The sequence below is a fragment of the Myotis lucifugus genome, unplaced genomic scaffold, assembly GCF_000147115.1.
Source record: "Myotis lucifugus unplaced genomic scaffold, Myoluc2.0 scaffold_553, whole genome shotgun sequence".
NCBI lineage: Eukaryota > Metazoa > Chordata > Mammalia > Chiroptera > Vespertilionidae > Myotis > Myotis lucifugus.
In genome coordinates this window covers 132407-151584 of record NW_005871601.1, presented here as the reverse complement: position 1 = coordinate 151584, position 19178 = coordinate 132407, and the positions used below count along the sequence as shown (strand labels likewise).

The following is a 19178-nucleotide window of genomic DNA, read 5'->3' as shown; positions in this document are numbered from 1 at the left end:
AGAATTTCTCCAAGTTCAGCACGTTCTTAGTGACCTCCTTCCTTTTCATGGGCAGGCAGATCCTGGGCCTTGTCTTTCCTCTTCCCCTCCTCTCCTGGATCAGTGCAACCCGCTGGCCAAGTTTTCAGGCTTCCCTGTCCCTCTCCAATTAGCCAAGCATTTGGGGCCAGGTGCCCGGCTGTCCTCCGGGAGCCTCGCCTGCTTGGCTATGACTCTGGATGGTTAGTTAATGTTTGCACAGCTCCAGAGGGTGGGGAGCGGGGGGGCGAGCCCAAGGTGCCCTGGAAGTTGCTGCTGCTTGTGTGTGTGTGCATGTGCATGTGTGTGTGTGTGCGTGTGTGTGTGTGTGTGTGTGTGTGTGTGTGTGTGCAGGATAGAGGGAAGAAGAATCTCAGAGACTGAACTTACTAAAGACTTCCATCTATAAATAATCCGGGTCATGAAGCTGTACAGAAATAAACTTCAGCATGAATCCCTTCTCTCAGCACTAAATGCACAGCTGCGGACACACTCGCTCATTAACTCACTACTGAGTTCAGTCTGGGCAGCACCGGGCTTTCTCCACCTTGTCCTCTTTAAAGGTCTAAATGTGCGCATGCATGCACACACATTGCACATACATATGCACATACATATGCACATGCATGCACACACATGCACACATTTATATACCATGCAACCCAGAGTGCTGAGGCAGAGATACAATCAAGTCACAAAGGCCTCTTCCACAGTGAATTTTAGGACAATAGGTGACAAGGGCTGGAATTGTTGAGCCCTCAGTAACTGCGTGTCAGGTCTGCAACCCCAAGTTTCCAAGAAGCCTGGGCTCACACGTGACAACAACTGTTTCATATTTACATCACACTTTAAACTTTGCAAAGAACTCACACTTCCGCCTCTGCTTTGCAGTTGAGGCGTCACCTCCTTCAGGAAGCCTCCCCTCACGGCTCCAGGTGAGGTGCTGTCCTGCCCCACAGGCTGGCCTCCCCAGGCTCCCATGTGTTTGTGGAGAGGGTAGAATTGTCCATTTCCCTGTCCCTTGGGCTTCCTAAGAAGATCCTTTCCCACAGTGTCCCCTGGCTCACCGTGGGCATGTACTAAATGCCTACGGGATGATACTGAAATCCATAGCTAATCACTCATTTCATTCTCACGACATCTCTCCTGAGCTAGTCAGGACAGGCGCTACCACTCTCATTTGGCAGCAATGGAGACCATTTCACAAACAAGTGAAGCGAGTTGCCTGAAGTCACATAGCCAATTACTGAGAAAGGTGGGGATTCCATTCCAGCCCTCCAGACAGGGACCAGTGCCTCCCCACTGTGTGGGGGTCCTCTCACACAAACCTGCTTCCTACTGGGGAAGCCCAAGGAGCCAATTCCCGATCCTCCTGCTCATCAGCTGATCTTGAAAAAAATGACTATGACTATGACTACTACTAATCAAGTGATATTAGAGCATCACATTCCAAGCAAAGGCACCATAATTTAGGACTAACTAGAGAAGAAATTGATGTCCAAGAGGAAGAGTTCAGGGGGGGGGGGCGCTGTAGGTAAAGCTAGTTAATTGGATATGCTGATTTGAATTGGATGTTCAAGTAAAGAGGCTGCCATTAATTTCTGCACAGACCTTGCTGTGATTTAAAGGGAAGCTACTAATAGGATTACTATTTCATTCTCATTTCCAAGAGGCCCCTCCCATCTGGGGAAAGGACAGTAAATCTCCCCTGGATTTCACAGCCCCAACGCCATCCCTGAGAAATGGCCTTTTTACCCACCAACCAAATTAGATTTGGAGTTTATCGTTGCCTCCCAGGAAAGAGGTGACTGGCCCACTTTGGCCTTGGGGTCTGAAGGAGTAAGAGTGGGCAAGGAGAGAATTTGGACCTTTAGCCGCAATGAACAGCTAGAGTGGCCCAGTGTTATCCTTTCTTAGGAGAGACACAGGTTTGTGTGTAAATGAATCTCCTTCTACCACCCTTATTAGCTGTGTGGTCTTGGCCTAATTCAGTTTACTGTTGTCTTCTGGGCATTGAAACTTTGCCCTGGGGACACAAGCTTAAAACTGAATGGAACTATCATTTTGTGGGCCACCACACAATAGACTCAACCAGGTGGATTTTAAAATCCCACTTCTGTTTGGGACTCTCTGACAGCCCCTCACTATCACCCTGGGTCTGGCAGGGATGGGGGACAACTTTGAAACTCAACCCTTCCATCCAAGACAGAACAATGTGGGCAGAGAAGATGGAAAGTGGGCCAGGAGGCCAGGGGGTCAAAGAAAAGGAGGTGGGGCCAGGGGCTGGCAGGCAGAAGGCAGGGGAGGCCAACTGGGCCACAGAGGTCCCCCTGCAGGAGGACCCTCCTACCTAGCCCCTAGCCCCCTTCAGCCATACGCTTCCTCTGGATCACACCGGCTGAGAGCCAGATGGAGCCCCCGTTCCACCGATACTAGTTGGGTCCCTTGAATGGAAGTGTTTGGATGAGGTGTCCTCCAAAGCCCTTGTATCTCAGCAGTATCGTACAGTCTGTGGTTCTCCACTGACAGGGCCCAAGCAGATTGCTTCTTCCTGTTACTCAGAGGGGGAAACTGAGGCTCAGAGAGACAAGGTAACGGACCTAAACGTATACCCGTAAGCAGAAATCAAGGCCAGGCAAGAACAGAGCCAGACCAGAAATCCAGGAACCCTGAACCGCAGACCGGTGCTCTGCCCACTTCGGTGTGTTGCCAGAGGGAGCAAAGGGAATTAGGGCAGGGAAAGACCTCTGTGGCCCAGTTGGCCTCCCCTGCCTTCTGCCTGCCAGTCCCTGGCCCCACCCCCTTTTTTTGACACCCTCCCCCCCGCACCCCTCCCCCCACGGCCTCCTGGCCCACTGTCCATATTCTCTGCCCTCCTGAAGGTTTCTGGGAGAGTCACACAAGCTGGGGGCAGACAGCATGGAATGAGAGTCAGAGTCAGAGGGGGGGCTGGGCTCCCTGGGCAGTGCCGCTCTTCTCTCGGGGCATTTAGACTGAATGCAATAGGATAGCTTAGTTCAGGTTCAGCTCCAAGAACATTTTCTGTTCTGGTTTGGTTTTAGCTCTGACGTTTGAGCGCTATGCAGATTTGATTCTGGCTTTAACTGGTTTATTAAAAGATTGGGGTTGCAGATGGGAATAAAAAACAAAACACAACACATCTGCTTAGGTCTCCGATTCAGTAAGAGGTGAATGGCTGGGATTGGTCCTAACTGGGATGCTGCAGAGGATGTGATGAAAAGGTGTCTTTGGCGCAATCCCAGCTTCAACCTCGTCGTGGGTGCCATCTAGTCCCAGGCACCAGAGAGGGAGGGTCAGGCATGTGGTGTTCCTCCTTCTGACTTTGTGTCCAGGCCTTGCTGGGGGTCCAGGCAGGTGCCCAGGCTTTTGGGGAGGGAGGCTGCTCTGCTTGGCAGAGGGGTAACTGGCCTCCGGGCAGAGAGATCCTAGGCCAGGCCGGAAGGAGGGGGCAGGTTCTGCAGCTCCTGGGCCTGAGCCAGAGCCTTGGAATCTCACAGGAGAGGAGCAGCTGTCGCAGGGAGGGTGGCGAGAGTCACTGGACACTTCCTCTTGAGAGGAAGAACGGAGCCGGGACTTCCCATGATGTAGAGATAGAAGGCTGAGGTCAAGCCAACCAGGAGTCCTGACAGCTACCTCTTCCCTCTTCCTCTGGCAACAGCACAAGAACTTTCGTGACTAAAAGCTACCACTTCTGGAAGAGTCTCATGGAAATTTGGTATCTGTCCATCTGAGAGAGAGTGCTGCTTTGAATGCTAAGGGGAACCAATTTAATGGTGGGGTGTTTTCCCACATAAAGACCCTGGCCCTTCACTCTCCTTGAGTCCATAATCAGATTTGCTCAGGGTGCAGGGTAGTAGCCTCAGCCGCATAGCATCATCACTGACCCCACAGTCTTCCTCCATCCTGTGAGAATGAATTCAGTGGTGCCTGGCCCCTCCCCTGGAAGGAGGGGCTTAGTGACAGTTGCCAAGGCAACAGCTTTGAACAGCAGGAAGCTACTAGCCAGGCAGAAAAGAGGCAAAGGAGAAGCTTAGGGGAAACAGGAGAGTCTTGCCCACGAAGGGAGGTACTTGGGTAGGAATGCCTAAGAGCAGAATTTCTTTGGTTCCATTGAGGCTACCTCCTCATCTTCATCTCAACCATCAAAGCGATGAGAAGAAACAATATCCCCGATTCCAGGCCCTGCTCTACTGTTCTCACTCTGGGGCTGGGCACAAGGCCTCAGGCAGGAATCTGCTGTTTCTGCCACTAGGAAATCCAGGGCCACACGGTTCCCCATTCACAGTGGGCTTATGGTCTACCTCCCGCCCACTCCAGTCCAATCCCATTGCAGCAGGTTCAGACCATGCCCTGGCTCAGGCCCTTCAAGTAGGCCATTGTCAGGAGGGTAGAGAAATAGGAATGGAAGCACTGGTCCTCCTTCCCCAACTCTGCAATAAGTAATGCTCTTAACCCTCCCTACTCGGCCAGTAGGAACTGAGGATGCCTCCACCTGTCCATCCTGACATGTTCCCTGTGGCATCAGACACCAGGCTCAGCCCTTGGGATGAATAAGCCATGTCCTCCCCTAGGGAGCTCTCTCTCTATGGGGTGGGAGAAAGGGCCAGAGGGAAGGAGATGGTTAGAAAGGGAATTGGGATAGGAAGGCTTAATCTTAAAATCTTCCGAAGAAAATGTCTTTTGACTTCATTTTGATTTGGCACTAAAACAGTCCATAATACTTTATCAGTGGGTTTGTAGTTCATGTCCTTCCAACAAGTATTTTTCAAGCATTCCCTTCTATCCATTCACAGCTATGTCCCCAGCCCCATTCTAGTCCTCAGGGTTAGAGGGTTATAAGAGAAATAGAAATGTTAATGGACATCTGCACATGTGAAGCAATTAGATAACTATTTAAATAGGTCACCAATACACGTTGGCTAGTACATATATGATGAACAGATCAATTGATTATAATTCTAGGACAAAATGTCTGGTAGGAAAAAAGGCATCTGAGTGAAGTGCAATTAGTGTGGGGAAGAGATTGAGGAAGACTTCATGGAGGAGATGGGGCTTGAGCTAGAGGGGTTTCCAGGAGTAGAGGACAAAGAAATGAGCCACCGGTATGGATTGTTGGTCAACAGTCAACTGCTCTGCTGGGAACAAGAAACCTAGGATGGGGGCACATTCGAACCAAGGACCCCAGCCACCAACTTTTGGATGACCTAGGGCAGTGATGGCGAACCTTTTGAGCTCAGCGTGTCAGCATTTTGAAAAACCGTAACTTAACCCTGGTGCCGTGTCACATATAGAAATTTTTTGATTTTTGCAACCATAGTAAAACAAAGACTTTTATTTTTGATATTTATTTTATATATTTAAATGCCATTTAACAAAGAAAAATCAACCCAAAAAATGAGTTCGCGTGTCACCTCTGACATGCGTGTCATAGGTTCGCCATCACTAACCTAGGGACATCTCCCCACCGAGTCTCAGTATTGTATACGTATACTGCTTAGACTAGATTCGTGCTTCTCAAACCCTCAGATCAGCAGCATCACATCACCTGGGAATTTATTAGAAATGAAAATTCTCAGGCCTTATTCCCACCGAATCAGAAACTCTGGGCATGGGCCCAGCCACGCATTTACCAACCCTTTCCCCTGGTGATTCTCAGGCTTTGAGAACCACGGGGCTACATCAGTGCTTCTCAACTCTGGCTGCTCATTCGATTCACCTGGGAAGCTTTGAAATGCAAAAAGGATGCCCAGGCCCCACCCACAGAGATCCTGATGAATGGACCCAGCCCTGACATCCATGTTTTCTAAAACTCTCCAGATGATGTTTATGTGCAGCCAGGACTGAGAAGCGCTGGACGAGATGACGTCCAAGTCCTTTCTGACTTATGACCCTGGGATGGGCTCTGAGAGCCGGAGCTGGGATTCCTGGCTCACCAGATCTCACCGAGTGGATCTGCAGACATTCAGGGGCTGTTTGGGAGCAGACAGACCTTCCTAAGATCCAAAAATCTTGCACCTCTTGGCCAGCTTTTTGGTGGTTTGTGTGTTGTCCCACTATTCCCCCTTACGTGCCTGAGACAGAAACCCTGTGCAGATGTTGACTCTCTCACCCCAAACACAAATGAGTGTACACAAGCACACACTCACTTGCACATACACTCATCATCCTGTGCTATAAATGTCTGTAGACACACACAAGAATGACCACATTGGAATATTCAAAATCACACTTAAGGGCTTATGACAAGCACACAAATAAAGCCACCAATAGAAATCCCAGACTCTGCATACTCAGAGCACGTGGGAAAGGATTCATCTTAGTGGAACTGGTCTATTTGAGCTAAGGGGCACCTCTGTCTTCCCTGCAGCCTCGCCTGGGTCAGGGCAGCAATTGGTGGTGGGGTGGGGTGGGATGGGGGTGATTATCTTCTGTAAAACTACCAGGGCTGAGGCCCACCCACAGGAGACTGCTGAGTGCAGATGCTGAGGATGCCCTTGTTTCTTGTGCAGATTCGAGCTGATGGTCCCCCCCATGGCGGGGTTCAGTATGAGATGGTGTCTGTGCTCAAAGACGGGAGCCCCATCCTCCGGGACATGGCCTTTCTCCACCGATCAGCGCTACCTGTACGTCATGTCAGAGAGACAGGTAAGTGCTGGCGCCTACCCCTCCTTTCTGAAGCCCAGAGGAGCTGATAACCTGTGACCTTTATGCAGAAGCTGTTGCATCGAACAAGGCAGACCTCTGGGCTTGCTACTCAGGGGCCTGGGAGAGGCAGAGTCCAGGGAGGCTCCTGCAGGGAGCCAGAGAGAAGCATCGGGGGCCAGCCACTTCCCGCAGGCTTCTCTCTAGGCCACAGCCCCTGTCGCAGAGCGTGATGAACAGCCCCGCAGGAACGGGCCAGACTGCGCGGAGCAGCTTGGTGCGATTAGGAGGTAGATTTACTGCTCCCGGGCCCACAGAGTCTGCTGCTTGAGGGAGCCAGAGAGGTGTAAATAATCCGGGCCTCCAGGGCTGGGCCCAATCCTGGGAGAGACAGACCCAAGAGAGGGCCTCCCCCCAGGAGATAAAAATCTTGGCCTGCGCCTTAGATGAGGCAGGGTAGAAGCCGGCCAGCACTGAGAAGCTGAAGCTCTGCCTGAGAAATAGAATTCTACCCTCTGCTGGGCAACTGCTGACCAGGTTCCCCATCCTCTGGGCTAGAGCATTATTTCCCAGGATTGTATCTGCTCTGAATATGTGTGAGCAGAGAGAAGGCAAATGTAAGGAGAGCCATGGTGAAGGGCAAGATGGGGGATTCTCCAAATCAATGGAGATGCAGAAAGCAAAGTCCTTAGGAAAGGCTGGTTTTATCCATTCATTCAGTAAGTGGGTCAGCAGTTGTTCAGCAGCATTGGTGGTCTTGACGTTGACCTGAACACGGTAAGCAAGACAAAGGCCAAAGATGGAGAAAAAGGACTGCGATTCTGTCTTGGTGCTGAGGACAATGACTTAGGCGAGACAAGGATGCTGGGCTAGAAGTCCAGCAAACTTTCACAAGGTGCCTTCTAGCTCGTGTGTCATTCTCAAAATACTCTGCCAGGATTCCAGGTGTCCTTGATCAGCGTCACCCAGAGTTCTCTTTCCCTCCTTTCTCTCTGAATGTAAGAATTCTGACTCCGGGGATGATGGATGAGTGGAGGGAGGAACGAAGAGGCGAATGGGCACATGACAGCATGAGGTGGAGCAGTGATGCAGCTCTAACTTGAAAATTACTTCTGGAGAATAGACGGCACAAATCATATGCTAATGACATGCAAATTACATCCAGATCCTCTTGAACCCACCTGTCTTCTTACCTCCTTTCATGTGGCCCCTGCAGTTGAGGCATAAACAGGTCCAGATGGGAACCTGGTGGAGCTGGAGGAGGCTCTGCCTGACCTTCAGTGGGAAAGACAGTCTTGGAAGTAAACACTGACCTATCGTTCCAATAAAACAGTTGGTGAGCCCTGAAAAACCATTACTTGAAATATATTTATTGGGAACAATGTACTGGGAAAATATCAAAAGGAACGGGGCTCAATCGCTACCCTGAAGTTGCTTACAGTCTAACGAGGGAGAGACACATACCCAGAAATCTATAACATCAGGTTTAAATCTATAAATACTCTGCCTTTTCTTCCTATTTTTTTCTTATAAACCAAGGGTTATTTCTTTAAAAAAAATGGTAGATGCTCACTATACAAATTTCAACAGTACATATGGAAAACAAGTTAACAACCAGTCCCCAAACCCACTACCCAAAAAGTAACACCTTGTTAGCATCTGGTGAACACCATTCCAGACACTTTCTACAAGAAAACAGACAGATAGAGGGAGGGAGGGATAGATGGCAGTCTGGATGGGTGGGTGAAAGGATGGTCTGAGGGATCAAATAGACCCCCATTATACATGATATTTGCAAAAGGCATTATGTATGGCTGAGGACCAGTGGGTAACCCTGGGTAAAAGCACTTTCTTGGGTAAAAGCTCTGAGCCCACTGAAGTGGAAAAACAGAAACAGCAAATCGAAGTGACCAATTAGACCTTAGTCAAGGCATCCGTTTTTCGGGTGCATATCTGTTTCTCAAATAGGATGCTTTCTGAAATTGCATTTGAAATGTGGCCAAAGACACCTAGGCCAGGGATGGGGGCTGATGAGTGGCCGTTAGAGAATATAAGGGCCTCTTGAGGCCATCTCTTGCGTCACCTTTGAGAGCATCAGTTCTGGCTAAACCAAGTGTCGATGTCACTTATTTCTAAATGTCCTATCCTTCTGCCGCAGCTGCATCAGACAGAGGGGCTCAGTAGTAGCCAGTCACGCTGAGCAGATATAGGAATAGTTTGGGTTGAATGCCATGGGGCTGTCTCTAGTGGGTGACATATACCAGGTGGAGCTATGAGCAGCAGGCAGAGTCTAAGGGGGATTTGTGGTGGAGCTCTGAGGCCTGTCGCCCGGGGAGCTGTAAATCATGTAGAAATAGGTAGCCAGGTGATTTCACCAGGGGCTGGGGCCAGGGATGAGGGCCAAGAACAGCTCGGGAAGCCCATCTGTCTGAGTCTGAGCAGCTATGAGCACAGAGTGTTCACAGACAGACAGCTCGGACCTCCTAAAGGAAGCTCTTTAATGTATGTCAACAGAACAACCAATGAAAATGCGGTCAGATGACTTGGGTTCTAGCCCAGCGTTCGCTCTAACCGGAAGTATGGCCCTCGCACAGCTCCAGTTACCTCCCTTATAAAATAAAGGAGTGGCATCAGATAATAGGGCTGTCTCTGAAGTCCAAAGCTCCAATTTGGATCCTATCTCAACGTTTTCTAGCTGGGCGGCCTTTTATAAGTCAGTTCGCCTCAGTGTGTCTTGGGTCAACATGAGGCTCAGTGGGGACCACAGATGGGAATCTGGTTTCCAGTGTCGATGTGAAGATTTTATGTGGCCCTTTCTGGATCTCAGGCTCTCTGATTCCATGACTCAGGAGGGTGGTGACAATGAGTGTGATTAGAAGGAAGTGAAGTGGCAGGTGGCACACCCAGGAGGCCCCAGGCTGATCAGGAGGCCTGTGTTCTAGTCCAGGTCCCATTTCTAACAAGTTGGGTGGCCTGGCCCCTTAATTTTGCAGAGACTCCGTTTCCTCACCTATAAAGATGGAATCAATCCTAGTCTCCAGTCTCTCTTAGATCTTAAAGGGGCTTATCTAAGGTCTTGGCACCGGGACTCTTCTCTCCAGAAGACAACACCAAAGCACAGTAGACGGGCTTCAAAGTTCACGAGGCCGTGTGTACTCATACGGACTTCTTCCCTGAAGGGGGAACACTGCAGAGAGGGAGCAATGCTGGTGGTTGTGGATAAGTGTGTCTCTATTTTGAGGCAGTGACTGGAGGCTTTGGAGTTCTCTGGAAGACCTGAAACCTTACAAGACATCATGGGAATGGGCCTTCCCGTCACCTCACTTTATGATAAATCTCCAGGCAGCCTACTCTCACCCCTGTCTTCACCTTGTCCCCCACAGCTCTGCTCTCTCTGTTCCCCTCCCCAGCCCCAAACATGGCACCCTATTGTATTCAGGACACCATGTGAGAGTAGAATGAAGTCTCAAATCTTAAGGTCCACCTATAGAGGCTTTCATTTTCCCACAGAGCTAAGAAAATTCAATATAACTCATTCTCTCTCTCTCTCTCTCTCTCTCTCTCTCTCTCTCTCTTTCTGTGTGTGTGTGTGTGTGTGTGTGTGTATGTGTTGATTAAATGTAATTAAAAAATGGAATAGGACTAATCAGAAGTGTTGGGTCATTAGTGCCACTGCCTAACAAGTTGAGTTAATATGTTGTTAATATGTCTGAAGCCAGCCAGACCCAGGGGAGTTTGGGGGAACCCATTCCCCAATCCTCTTATTTGCCTAAGCTCTCCACTGGTAACATGCCTGGCTCTTCCCTAGAAAGTCCACCCAGTTTCCTCAACAGTGAGTAGACAGATGTTGTGGGAGGGAGTACAAGTCACCCCCATATCTTCAGAGTCTAATGGAAGTCAGACAGCAAGTCCGGGGAAAATCAGGCTGCGAGCCAAGTGGAAAACCAAGCGACAAGATGAAAAGAAACTCGATAGCCCCAGTTTCCACCCAACTTCTCAGGCTGGCCACTCCTAGAAAGGGAACCTAACTCTGCTCTGGGTGGATAGAAAAAGAGTATGGGGATGGAAGCAATTATTCTATTTTATACTTTAATTAGTTTGAATTAGCAGAGGGAATAGAGGCATAAAATGATCCAGCGAAGGGTGAAATGGAAAAAGGGAGTCGCAGTGGAGAATGGCTGTATGCAGGCTGGAAAGGGCCTTGGGAACAGCAGAAAGGCTGGCGACGGGGGGCTGGGAGGGGAGGGCATGGGATGCTGCCGTCTATTTCAAGGCTTGGAGAGGCAGCATAGCCCAGCGGTTAAGAGCTGGAGCACGGGAGTCAGACTGCTCTTCGCTCAACCTATGGCCACTTACTAGGCGTGTGGCTTTGAGAAAGTTATTGTATTGCACTAAATCTCAGTTTCTTCATCTGTATAATGGGCCTATGAATGGCAACTATTGTGAGGATTGAGAGAATATACATAAATAATCTGGCCCTGTGCCTGACACATCATCAGTGCTTTCAAACAGCGGTAGTGATTATTATCATTGCTGTTGTTATTAGTAGTAGAAGTTCTCTGGGACCGCTGAGAGGGCCAGAGAGGCCTAGAAGCAGTTCCCAGTCTCATCAAACATCTCTAACCTGCCATGCCTGCAGGCCCCTCCCTAGGGACGCCTTAGAAGCCCCTGGCCTGGCCGAATGACAGCATCAGGCTGAGTTGCTCATAATCTCCTATTTATTTGAAAAATTCAGGAATGTGCCCAGCAGACTAAACAGTCCTGCTCCCCTTGATACAGGCAGAGGCAGCCCCGGGCCCGTGTGTGAGGCCCAGGCGGCCGGTGTGGCAGCATCTGTGGAGAGAAGGGAGGGGTCCTGAGCCCTGGTCATCCCCCACCGCCAGGGCCCGGTCTGGCTGCCTGTGTGGATACTTGGCCAGAAAGGGGCTGCCCGGGGGCTTTTCATTCTGGACTCTTCAGGAAGTAAACTAAGTCTCAAGCTCGTTGCAAAAGATGGCCAGCCTGTCTCCAGGCCGTGGACACTCAGACCAGTTCTGCACGCCCTGATGGCTGTGTGGTTGGCACACTGTTCTGGGCATTTATTGCTACATAACCAAACACTTCAGAATTTAGGGGCAAAACAACCCGTTGTTAAACACCAACTGTGTAAGCCAGGAATTCAGACAAGGTGCACCCAAAAGAGTTTTTTCCTTCTCTACAGCTTGAATGGCGTGGGGGGACTAGAATGACTAAGGACTAGAATCCTCTGGAAGCTCCTCTTCTCCGAGGCTGGGGTCAGCTGGGACTGGTGGCCAGCGTGCCTTGGACAAGGCTCGCCGTGCGTCTTGGACTTTCTCCCAGCACGGTGGCCTCAGGATCGTCAGCCTTCCAGAGCAGCTGACGGCTGAGAGCCGCTCAGGGCTGCCAGAGTAAAGAGACACTTTCTTGCCTTCTTTATGGCCTAGCCGTAGAAATCCCACGGTTCCCTTTCCCCCTGCCTCACCTCGCGACAGCAGTCACCCAGGTGATTCTGATGCGTGTGGCCCATGAGCACGCTTTGAGCAACGAGGCTCAGGGAAGAGAAATCCGTGGGTTCCTGTCTCCCGGGGTCACGGAGCCGCAGAGCGTGAGAGCTCCCGTGGCGGTGTGGCACCCACCCACTCAGAAGGTGGCCCTCCTTGGTGGTCCGCCTGGGCACGCAGGGCAATGGGTAGGAAACTTACCCGCACGGATCACGGGAGACTGACTTTTTAACCACAACGCTTTGAGTCATTTAAGAGAGTAGCGGCACGAAGAACTGACTCGGTGCTATTAGAAACAAAAATTTTTTGCAAAGATGGGAAGCCCTCCCCCCGCTTCTCTGCAGGTCTCAAGTACAGCACAGGACCCCCCACCCCCACCCCTTGGGTGAAGATCCTGTGTAGGGCGAGGAAGGACACACCAGTCCCCCCATGTCATGCCTGCAGTCTCTAGCCGGCTTCGTCAGAGAACTAATTGGGGTTTCTTTGGTTTGGGGGAGGGCCTGACAGCTATAAACCCGGACCTAGGGCCCAAAATAAGAAGCATTTTCGAAGCGCCTATGGTGATACAAGCCTCCTACCTGTGGCCAACGCCACTGAACTGCCAAACCAGAAAGGCTTGTAAAGACTCCGGGAAGGGAGAGGGAAAAACACACGGAGCCGTGCGTCCAGATGTCCCCTGACCATTTATTTTGACATCTCAGACGATTATTTTGATTGTGCACATTTGTTTAGTCCAGGCGATAAGGCTTCCCAGGGCGCAGGCCGAGCGTGCCAAGGTGTATTTTTACAAGGCCCTGGAAGTCTGGTAACAGGAGCCCTGCCTGCTGCCTGGGCTGGGAGGCCTGGCTGAGCCGCGGGGAGGAGGGAATGTGAGGAGGCAGGGGCTGCAGTGGAGCCCCAGGGACTTTGGGGAGCATTACAGAGTTTGCGGATTAGGAAAGTGAGGATAAGCGAATTTCTGCTGCACTTTTGTTTTCAAATGTGTCACTTTCAATCCAAGCCTTTGATGCACATGTGTTTCTGGTTAAGGACGGGCCCCCAGCGTGGGCCAGGAGCCCGTCCACATCTCAGTGCCTTTCCCAGAGAAAGGGCGGGATCCCACCTCCTGGGGAGGGGGCCCGGGGAGCAGTGACCACCTCAAGCCTGTGTTTCCATTTTCTCTCCGTCTTTCCCCCTATTTCAGAGAAGCCGGCATGGAGCTGATTCCTTGGCGATTAATATTCTCATTGGAGCATTTTTGAAAAATACTTTCACACCAGGGAGAGGAGAGGCAAACCCACCCTATGAATCAGATGCTTGGCTTGTTGTATTGAAGAGAGAAAACTCCAGCTTCTTATTTTAAAATCCTTTGGTTTGGAAAGAAATGATTGAACACCATGCCCAGCTAAAAGAACTGGCACCAAAAAACTCATTTCTCTAAATGGGCAGCGGGGGGAGGGGGGGGGATGGCTGGAGACTCTAATCCTTGGCAAGGGATTTGATTTCTCTTTCTAGGCAGGTACTGCTGAATGCTCACACCCCACTGCCCAGGAGGAGGTGACCATGACCCTGAGAGGGGAAGTTGTGGCGCCTCAACACCGGAAGGGACCCCCAGTCCCACACCTATTTATTTTATTATTTTTTTCCTCCACTTATTTTAAAGATAAGGAAACTGATGCCCAGAGAAGAGAGGCACTTGTCGAGGCCATACTCTTAATTACAGAAGAGCCAGAATTAATCCTGATTAACCTGGTCCAGCCCAGCATTCTTTTCCCAACTTGACAACAGCTTCGCTCAGAGAGAAAACTGGTTGTGCTAAAAGACTTTCAATTAAGAAAATTAAAACAACCTGGGCCCTAGAGTCCCTGAAGGTGTTCCCAAGGGTCAAATTAAAATAGAAAAATTTGCATACATTTGCATACAGACTTATTCACTCAATAGACCTTTAAGTGTCTACCATGTATAATGCATAGAGCTGTCCACCTGACAAGTCATTTGCATATGCAGATGTCGGTAGGGCAGTCTTTCTAAGTAATATTCCAGCCAAGATCTTATAAACAGGGCTGCCCTGAAGATAGGTACTGTCTTGATTTCTTTCTGTTTTCTTTCAATGCAAAACCACACTGGTAAGTGTGCTTCTGTGTAGAGATAAATAAAATAGAATCCCTGCTCTCAGAGAGGTCACATTCAGGTGGGAAGATTGGTGTATAAATGAATTACAATATAGCCCAGCTAGTGTGGCTCAGTGGTTGAGCGTTGACCTATGAACCAAGAGGTTGCCGTTTGATTCCCAGTCAGGGCACATGCCCAGGTTGCAGGCTAGATCCCCAGTAGGGGGCATGCAGGAGGCAGCTGATCCGGGATGTTTCTCTCTCATCATTGTTTCTATTTCTCTATACCTCTCCTTTCCTTTCTCTTAAAAAAAAATTCAATGAAAATAAAAGCATATACAATATGAAGTCAGCACTGCTAGAGCAAAGGTAGACCATTCACTCAATAATTGAAGTAACTCATACCACCAGCGACAGGCCTCTCCTGGTCCCTCCTGGGAGTAACAGAGGACTCACCTTCTCTCTGACACAGCAACCCAGAACGGTAGAGCCTCAGAGATTTTCTCTTGAAAAGTAGCCCTTTATCCTTGAAGACAGGAGGCCTAAGTGGGAAGTGACTCTTAAGAAGGGGGGGTCTACCTACCTAGATTGTGAAGAGGCAGGTAGTGGCTGAGGAGGGGTGGTTTTCTGACCCTATGAAGAGCATGGGCTCTGGACTCTGCCTGTCTGCCTAGGTTCAAGTCCTGACTCTACTACTCGTTGATGGGTGACCTTGGGCAAGTTGCTTGACCTCTCTGTGCTCTGGTTTCCTCATTAGCAAAATGGGCATAATTATGAGATCGGCTTGAGGATTAAGTTAATTGAATGAATACATAAAAAGCACTTTGAAAGGTACCTGGCACATAGTGCCTGCTTAATAAACGCTCGTAGTGGTAATTACGTTTTTGTGTATGGCTGTGCCCCATGCGTAACCACCAGGCCAAGCCCTGCAGACCATGCTCTGCCTACAGCCACACCTAAAAAAGGAACCTAACCACCCTGCCTTACCTTTCAGCTCTGCCTGAAGATGTGTTGCGATCAGCTAGCTAACCTGTAGGTCAGGTCTTTTCTTATTTTAGTTGACAGACATGACCTCAGTGAATGTAACAATCCCTCGAGATAAGTGGTATCTCCTGGCCTTTTTTACAGATAAGAACACTGACATTCAATCTGCCTAATTTGCCCAGGGCCACCGCACTGGCAAAGAAAAAAAAAAAAAAGGGCTGGGACTCCACCCCACACAGTCAGAGCCAAACTCACCTTTAGCTTCCTAAGATGACGCCCCCTGGCGGCTGTGTGGGTGCACCGGGCTCCAAGTTTAAGAGAAAGGCCTCAGAGGTGGCCTTCGAGGCTCCAGGAGACCAGCGCAGACTCACAACTCCCCACTGGACACCCCCACGGAGACTGGCGCAGTGCACTGTTTTGTTTAAAAATCCAGTAAAGGAGCACTGCCCGGGCCTTACATGAGCAGTCACAGGAGCCGTCTCTGGTGCTCAGAGTGGAGGGAGCGAGGGTGGTGCGTGAAGTCACTGCCGCTGTTGATCCTGTGCAGCGGGCCAGGAGCCTCAGAAGCATTATCTCAGCTCCTTACAACAACCTTGAAACACAGGTACTGTCACCCTCATCGGACACATGAGGAAGGCTCAGCAAGGTGAGGTGCCCTGAGCAGGCCATTCCTACAACCCTGTGGTGGCAAAGCTCCTGCCCCACCTGCCCTCCCCCACCGCCCAGGAGCCCCCTGCAGGGACCTGTGACTCCTCAGCACACTCAAAACCCCCATCCACAGCGCGGCCTGTCTGGCGAAGGGACACCGTTGCAAGGAGAGGAGACACACATGAGAAGCATTGCACCCAAGCCCTGATTCGGCCCGGGCGGACTGGTATGGGCTCGGAGGCTGGCCCCCACCAGGGCTCTTAGACTCTAGAAAGCTCTGTGCTTGCCCTCTGGAGTCTTACTTAGGCAGCCAAGGGCCAGGGCCCCATGGTGACACCCCAGGACTCTGCAGCCTGTTCCTCGGCCCCAGAGCTTCCTTCGTGCTCCCTGGGTTGCGTTTCTGTCATCGAAAGGGTTTTATTTAGACCAGAGCAGTTAGTGCCACTTTGGATTTCCAATTAGGCTTCAATCAGACACCCAGAGTCTGATCCGTTGTGTTGTTTTGATCCACACAAAAGACGGCAGCATCAGAGGAGCCGTCACGAAAAGTTATTTCCATCCGCTGACGACTGGGACAGTCGCTGCGATGTGAGGACACAGCTTCAGAGGTGCCAAGAGAGGACGCACCAGGCATCGGGGCAGGGGGAGGGGACAAAGGGAAGTCAGCAAACCTGCGGAAAGAAGCATGCTGGGAAGTTCCGAGTACCACGTGGTCTCCCCCAGAGAGGGGACGCTGGGAGGCCAGGCATTAGGCAAGTGGGTGAGGCTCCTTCCTAAGGGGGCGGGGGTCCTGGGCGCCCAGGAGGGAGGGGAAAGGAGAAACCAGCTGGTGTCTCACACAGATGGCCCAGGCCTGTGAGGGGGGAAACTGACCATCAGTCACTTTCTCTAGAGAAAGGCCTGTGAGCTCCTCAGCCAGGCTGTGCTGGTTTCCAGATATCCTGGCAGGGGTGGGAGTTGGTGGTGGTGGTGGGGTGTTTCCTCACTCCTGAGAGTGCTGGCCAGCATCTCACCTGCGCTGCCTGTTAGACGAGGTTTCTCTCTGAGGCTGGTCCTAGGGATGAAACTTAAAATCCCGCTTTGAGCCGCCAGGGAGTTGCTGGAGGAGGTGGAGCGATGGCAGAGGGTGATGGGAGAGGGACAGGGGAGTGGTCGATGAGGGTTCTACCTTCGGTTAATCATCAGAGTTCCACCAGTGCACCTGACTTAGGGCCTCCTGGAGCCTCAGTTTCCCCATCCACAAATGTTTTTGACTGTCCCTGCAGCCATGACACTTGGGACTTCCTTTCTAGCCCTGAGTGTGTTTCAAACAGTGGCTGTTCACAGCACTTGGAGGTGACCTGAGCCCTGTGCGCATGTGCTTGTGAGAGCAGGGGTCTGTGGGGATGAGTGAGGTGGGGTGAGCGCTCCTGTGTGTTCGGGGGTGTCTACACTAACAGGGCTGTTTCCTACCACAGGGCAGGGTCCTGGGGGAGAGCAGGGCTGTGCCCCGTCTCCTCAGGGCTTGCTGTGTTTTCAGGGCCTCCGCTTGGCTGTGCTTTCCAGCGGGCTCTACGTCCTTCTGTAACCTGCCCGCTCAGGGACCCAGCATCCCAACCACGGTCTCCCCTTCACCGTGTGCATGCTGCACAGTTAAATTCCCTGAGCCCTTGCCACTCAGCACGGAGTAGCCTTCCTCAGACTCCCTCCCAGTTACTCCCACTCCCCACCTCTGCAAACAGGTCGGGGTTGAAATCTGCACCAGGTGGAGGGAGAAGCGACTGTGTCCTCAGCAGTCGGTGGCTTAGCACACAGTCTGGGTTCAGCCTCTCTCCCTCAAGTAATGTCTAATGAGAAAGGGGAGATGGGCAGAGAGGAGAGTCGGGCAGAAGGAAGACTGGAGAGAGAAAAATGGACGGGGCCTAGGACAATGTCTAGTTAACCACTAAGCCCCCAAGTAATTCGTGAAAGAACCTTGGAGGACCTACTGGGTGCACAGAGTTTGTCCTCACAAAATCACATTCCCCAGGGAAACAGACGAGTCAGCAGGGAATTTCAGTACAGTATGCAGAACGCTGGGAATGCATGAGAAAGGTGCCACCCAACAGAGCCTGAGTCAAGGAGGACTTCCCGGAGGAGGTGCTTTAGTAGAACTATGAAATAATTTAATTTCACCAAGTGGAATAAAAAACAAAGGAGTATTTCCCCAGTGAAGGGAAGCACGGAGGCATAAAAGAGTTCAGCATATTCAGGGCCTATTCCCCAGATTTCGTTATTGTTGGAGCTGAAGGCATCAACCCTCACGGAATATTCGTAGCACCCGGGCGAGCAGCCTTCAGGTAGACTCAACCCACCTACCCTCACCAAGATGGAAGGAGCCTCAACTCAAAGAGCTGGTGCTTTAGTCCTGCAGCTCCTGCTGCTGCAGCAGAGATCTTGGGGGGGCGGGAACGAACTTGCATGCAGTTCCCAGTGCTGCTCCTTCCCTGGCAGAAGGCCCCCAGACAGGCCATGGATCTGAGCAGCTCAGTCAAGACAAAAGATGCCAGGGATGGGCAGTGCCCACCGCCACAGCCTTTTGTGATCAGGCCAATCCACTTCCCCTCCAGGCAGCCCCTTCTCTGACTGTGTAAAAACCTCTGCCCATCTCAGGTTCATGGGGAGAGGAAAAGAGAGATACTGTACCACTTCACTCATCCATTCTTTTGGTCATTCATTCAATCATTTCAACAGCATTTATTGGTGGCAGACGCCTTGCCTGTCTGGGCTGCTTCTGTCTCCCTCAGAAATAGTACAATGTTTGGCCCTTACCAGGTGCTCAGTAAACACTTGTTGAAGATTAGGAAGATAGACAGGGGAAGAAGAGAGAACTACGAAACGGAGACATTGTAGGGTAGTGCAGAGAGCTCATCTTTGGAAGCAGTTCAGCCTGTATTCAAATCTTGGCTCTGTCCCTCTTTGACAGGACCTAGTGTATCCTCTGTAAGCCTCAGTTTTCACTTCTGTAAAGTGGGGGTAACAATCATACCTGCCTTCTAGGATTGCAGAGAAGACTCAATAACTAATCCCGGGGACAGAGAAAGAGCCAAACCCCGCAACCAGCTTCGGCTAAGCCCTGTCCCTTCCCGCTGGTTCACTCGTGAGCATCCCGTCCCGCTGCCACGGAGCCCCCACACTACCATGTTGCTCATTTTTCATCTTTAAGTCACCTGCCAGTTGCATCTATTTCTAGCCTCTGTCTTATGAGACAAGAATAAGGAAGGAAAACAGATAACTGCAGAGGCTCATTTGCCAA

The 19178-nt window shown here is 50.9% G+C and overlaps 1 protein-coding gene across 1 annotated transcript in view; it reads left to right on the top strand.

Annotated features, from left to right (window-relative positions):
- The window catches only part of LOC102426668 (plexin-A2-like), a 185383-nt gene that overhangs the window by 65771 nt on the left and 100434 nt on the right, over positions 1-19178 (top strand). Inside the window, 2 exon segments of the mRNA XM_023745503.1 lie at positions 6549-6638; positions 6640-6684. Coding sequence (XP_023601271.1) covers positions 6549-6638; positions 6640-6684 — 135 coding nt within the window.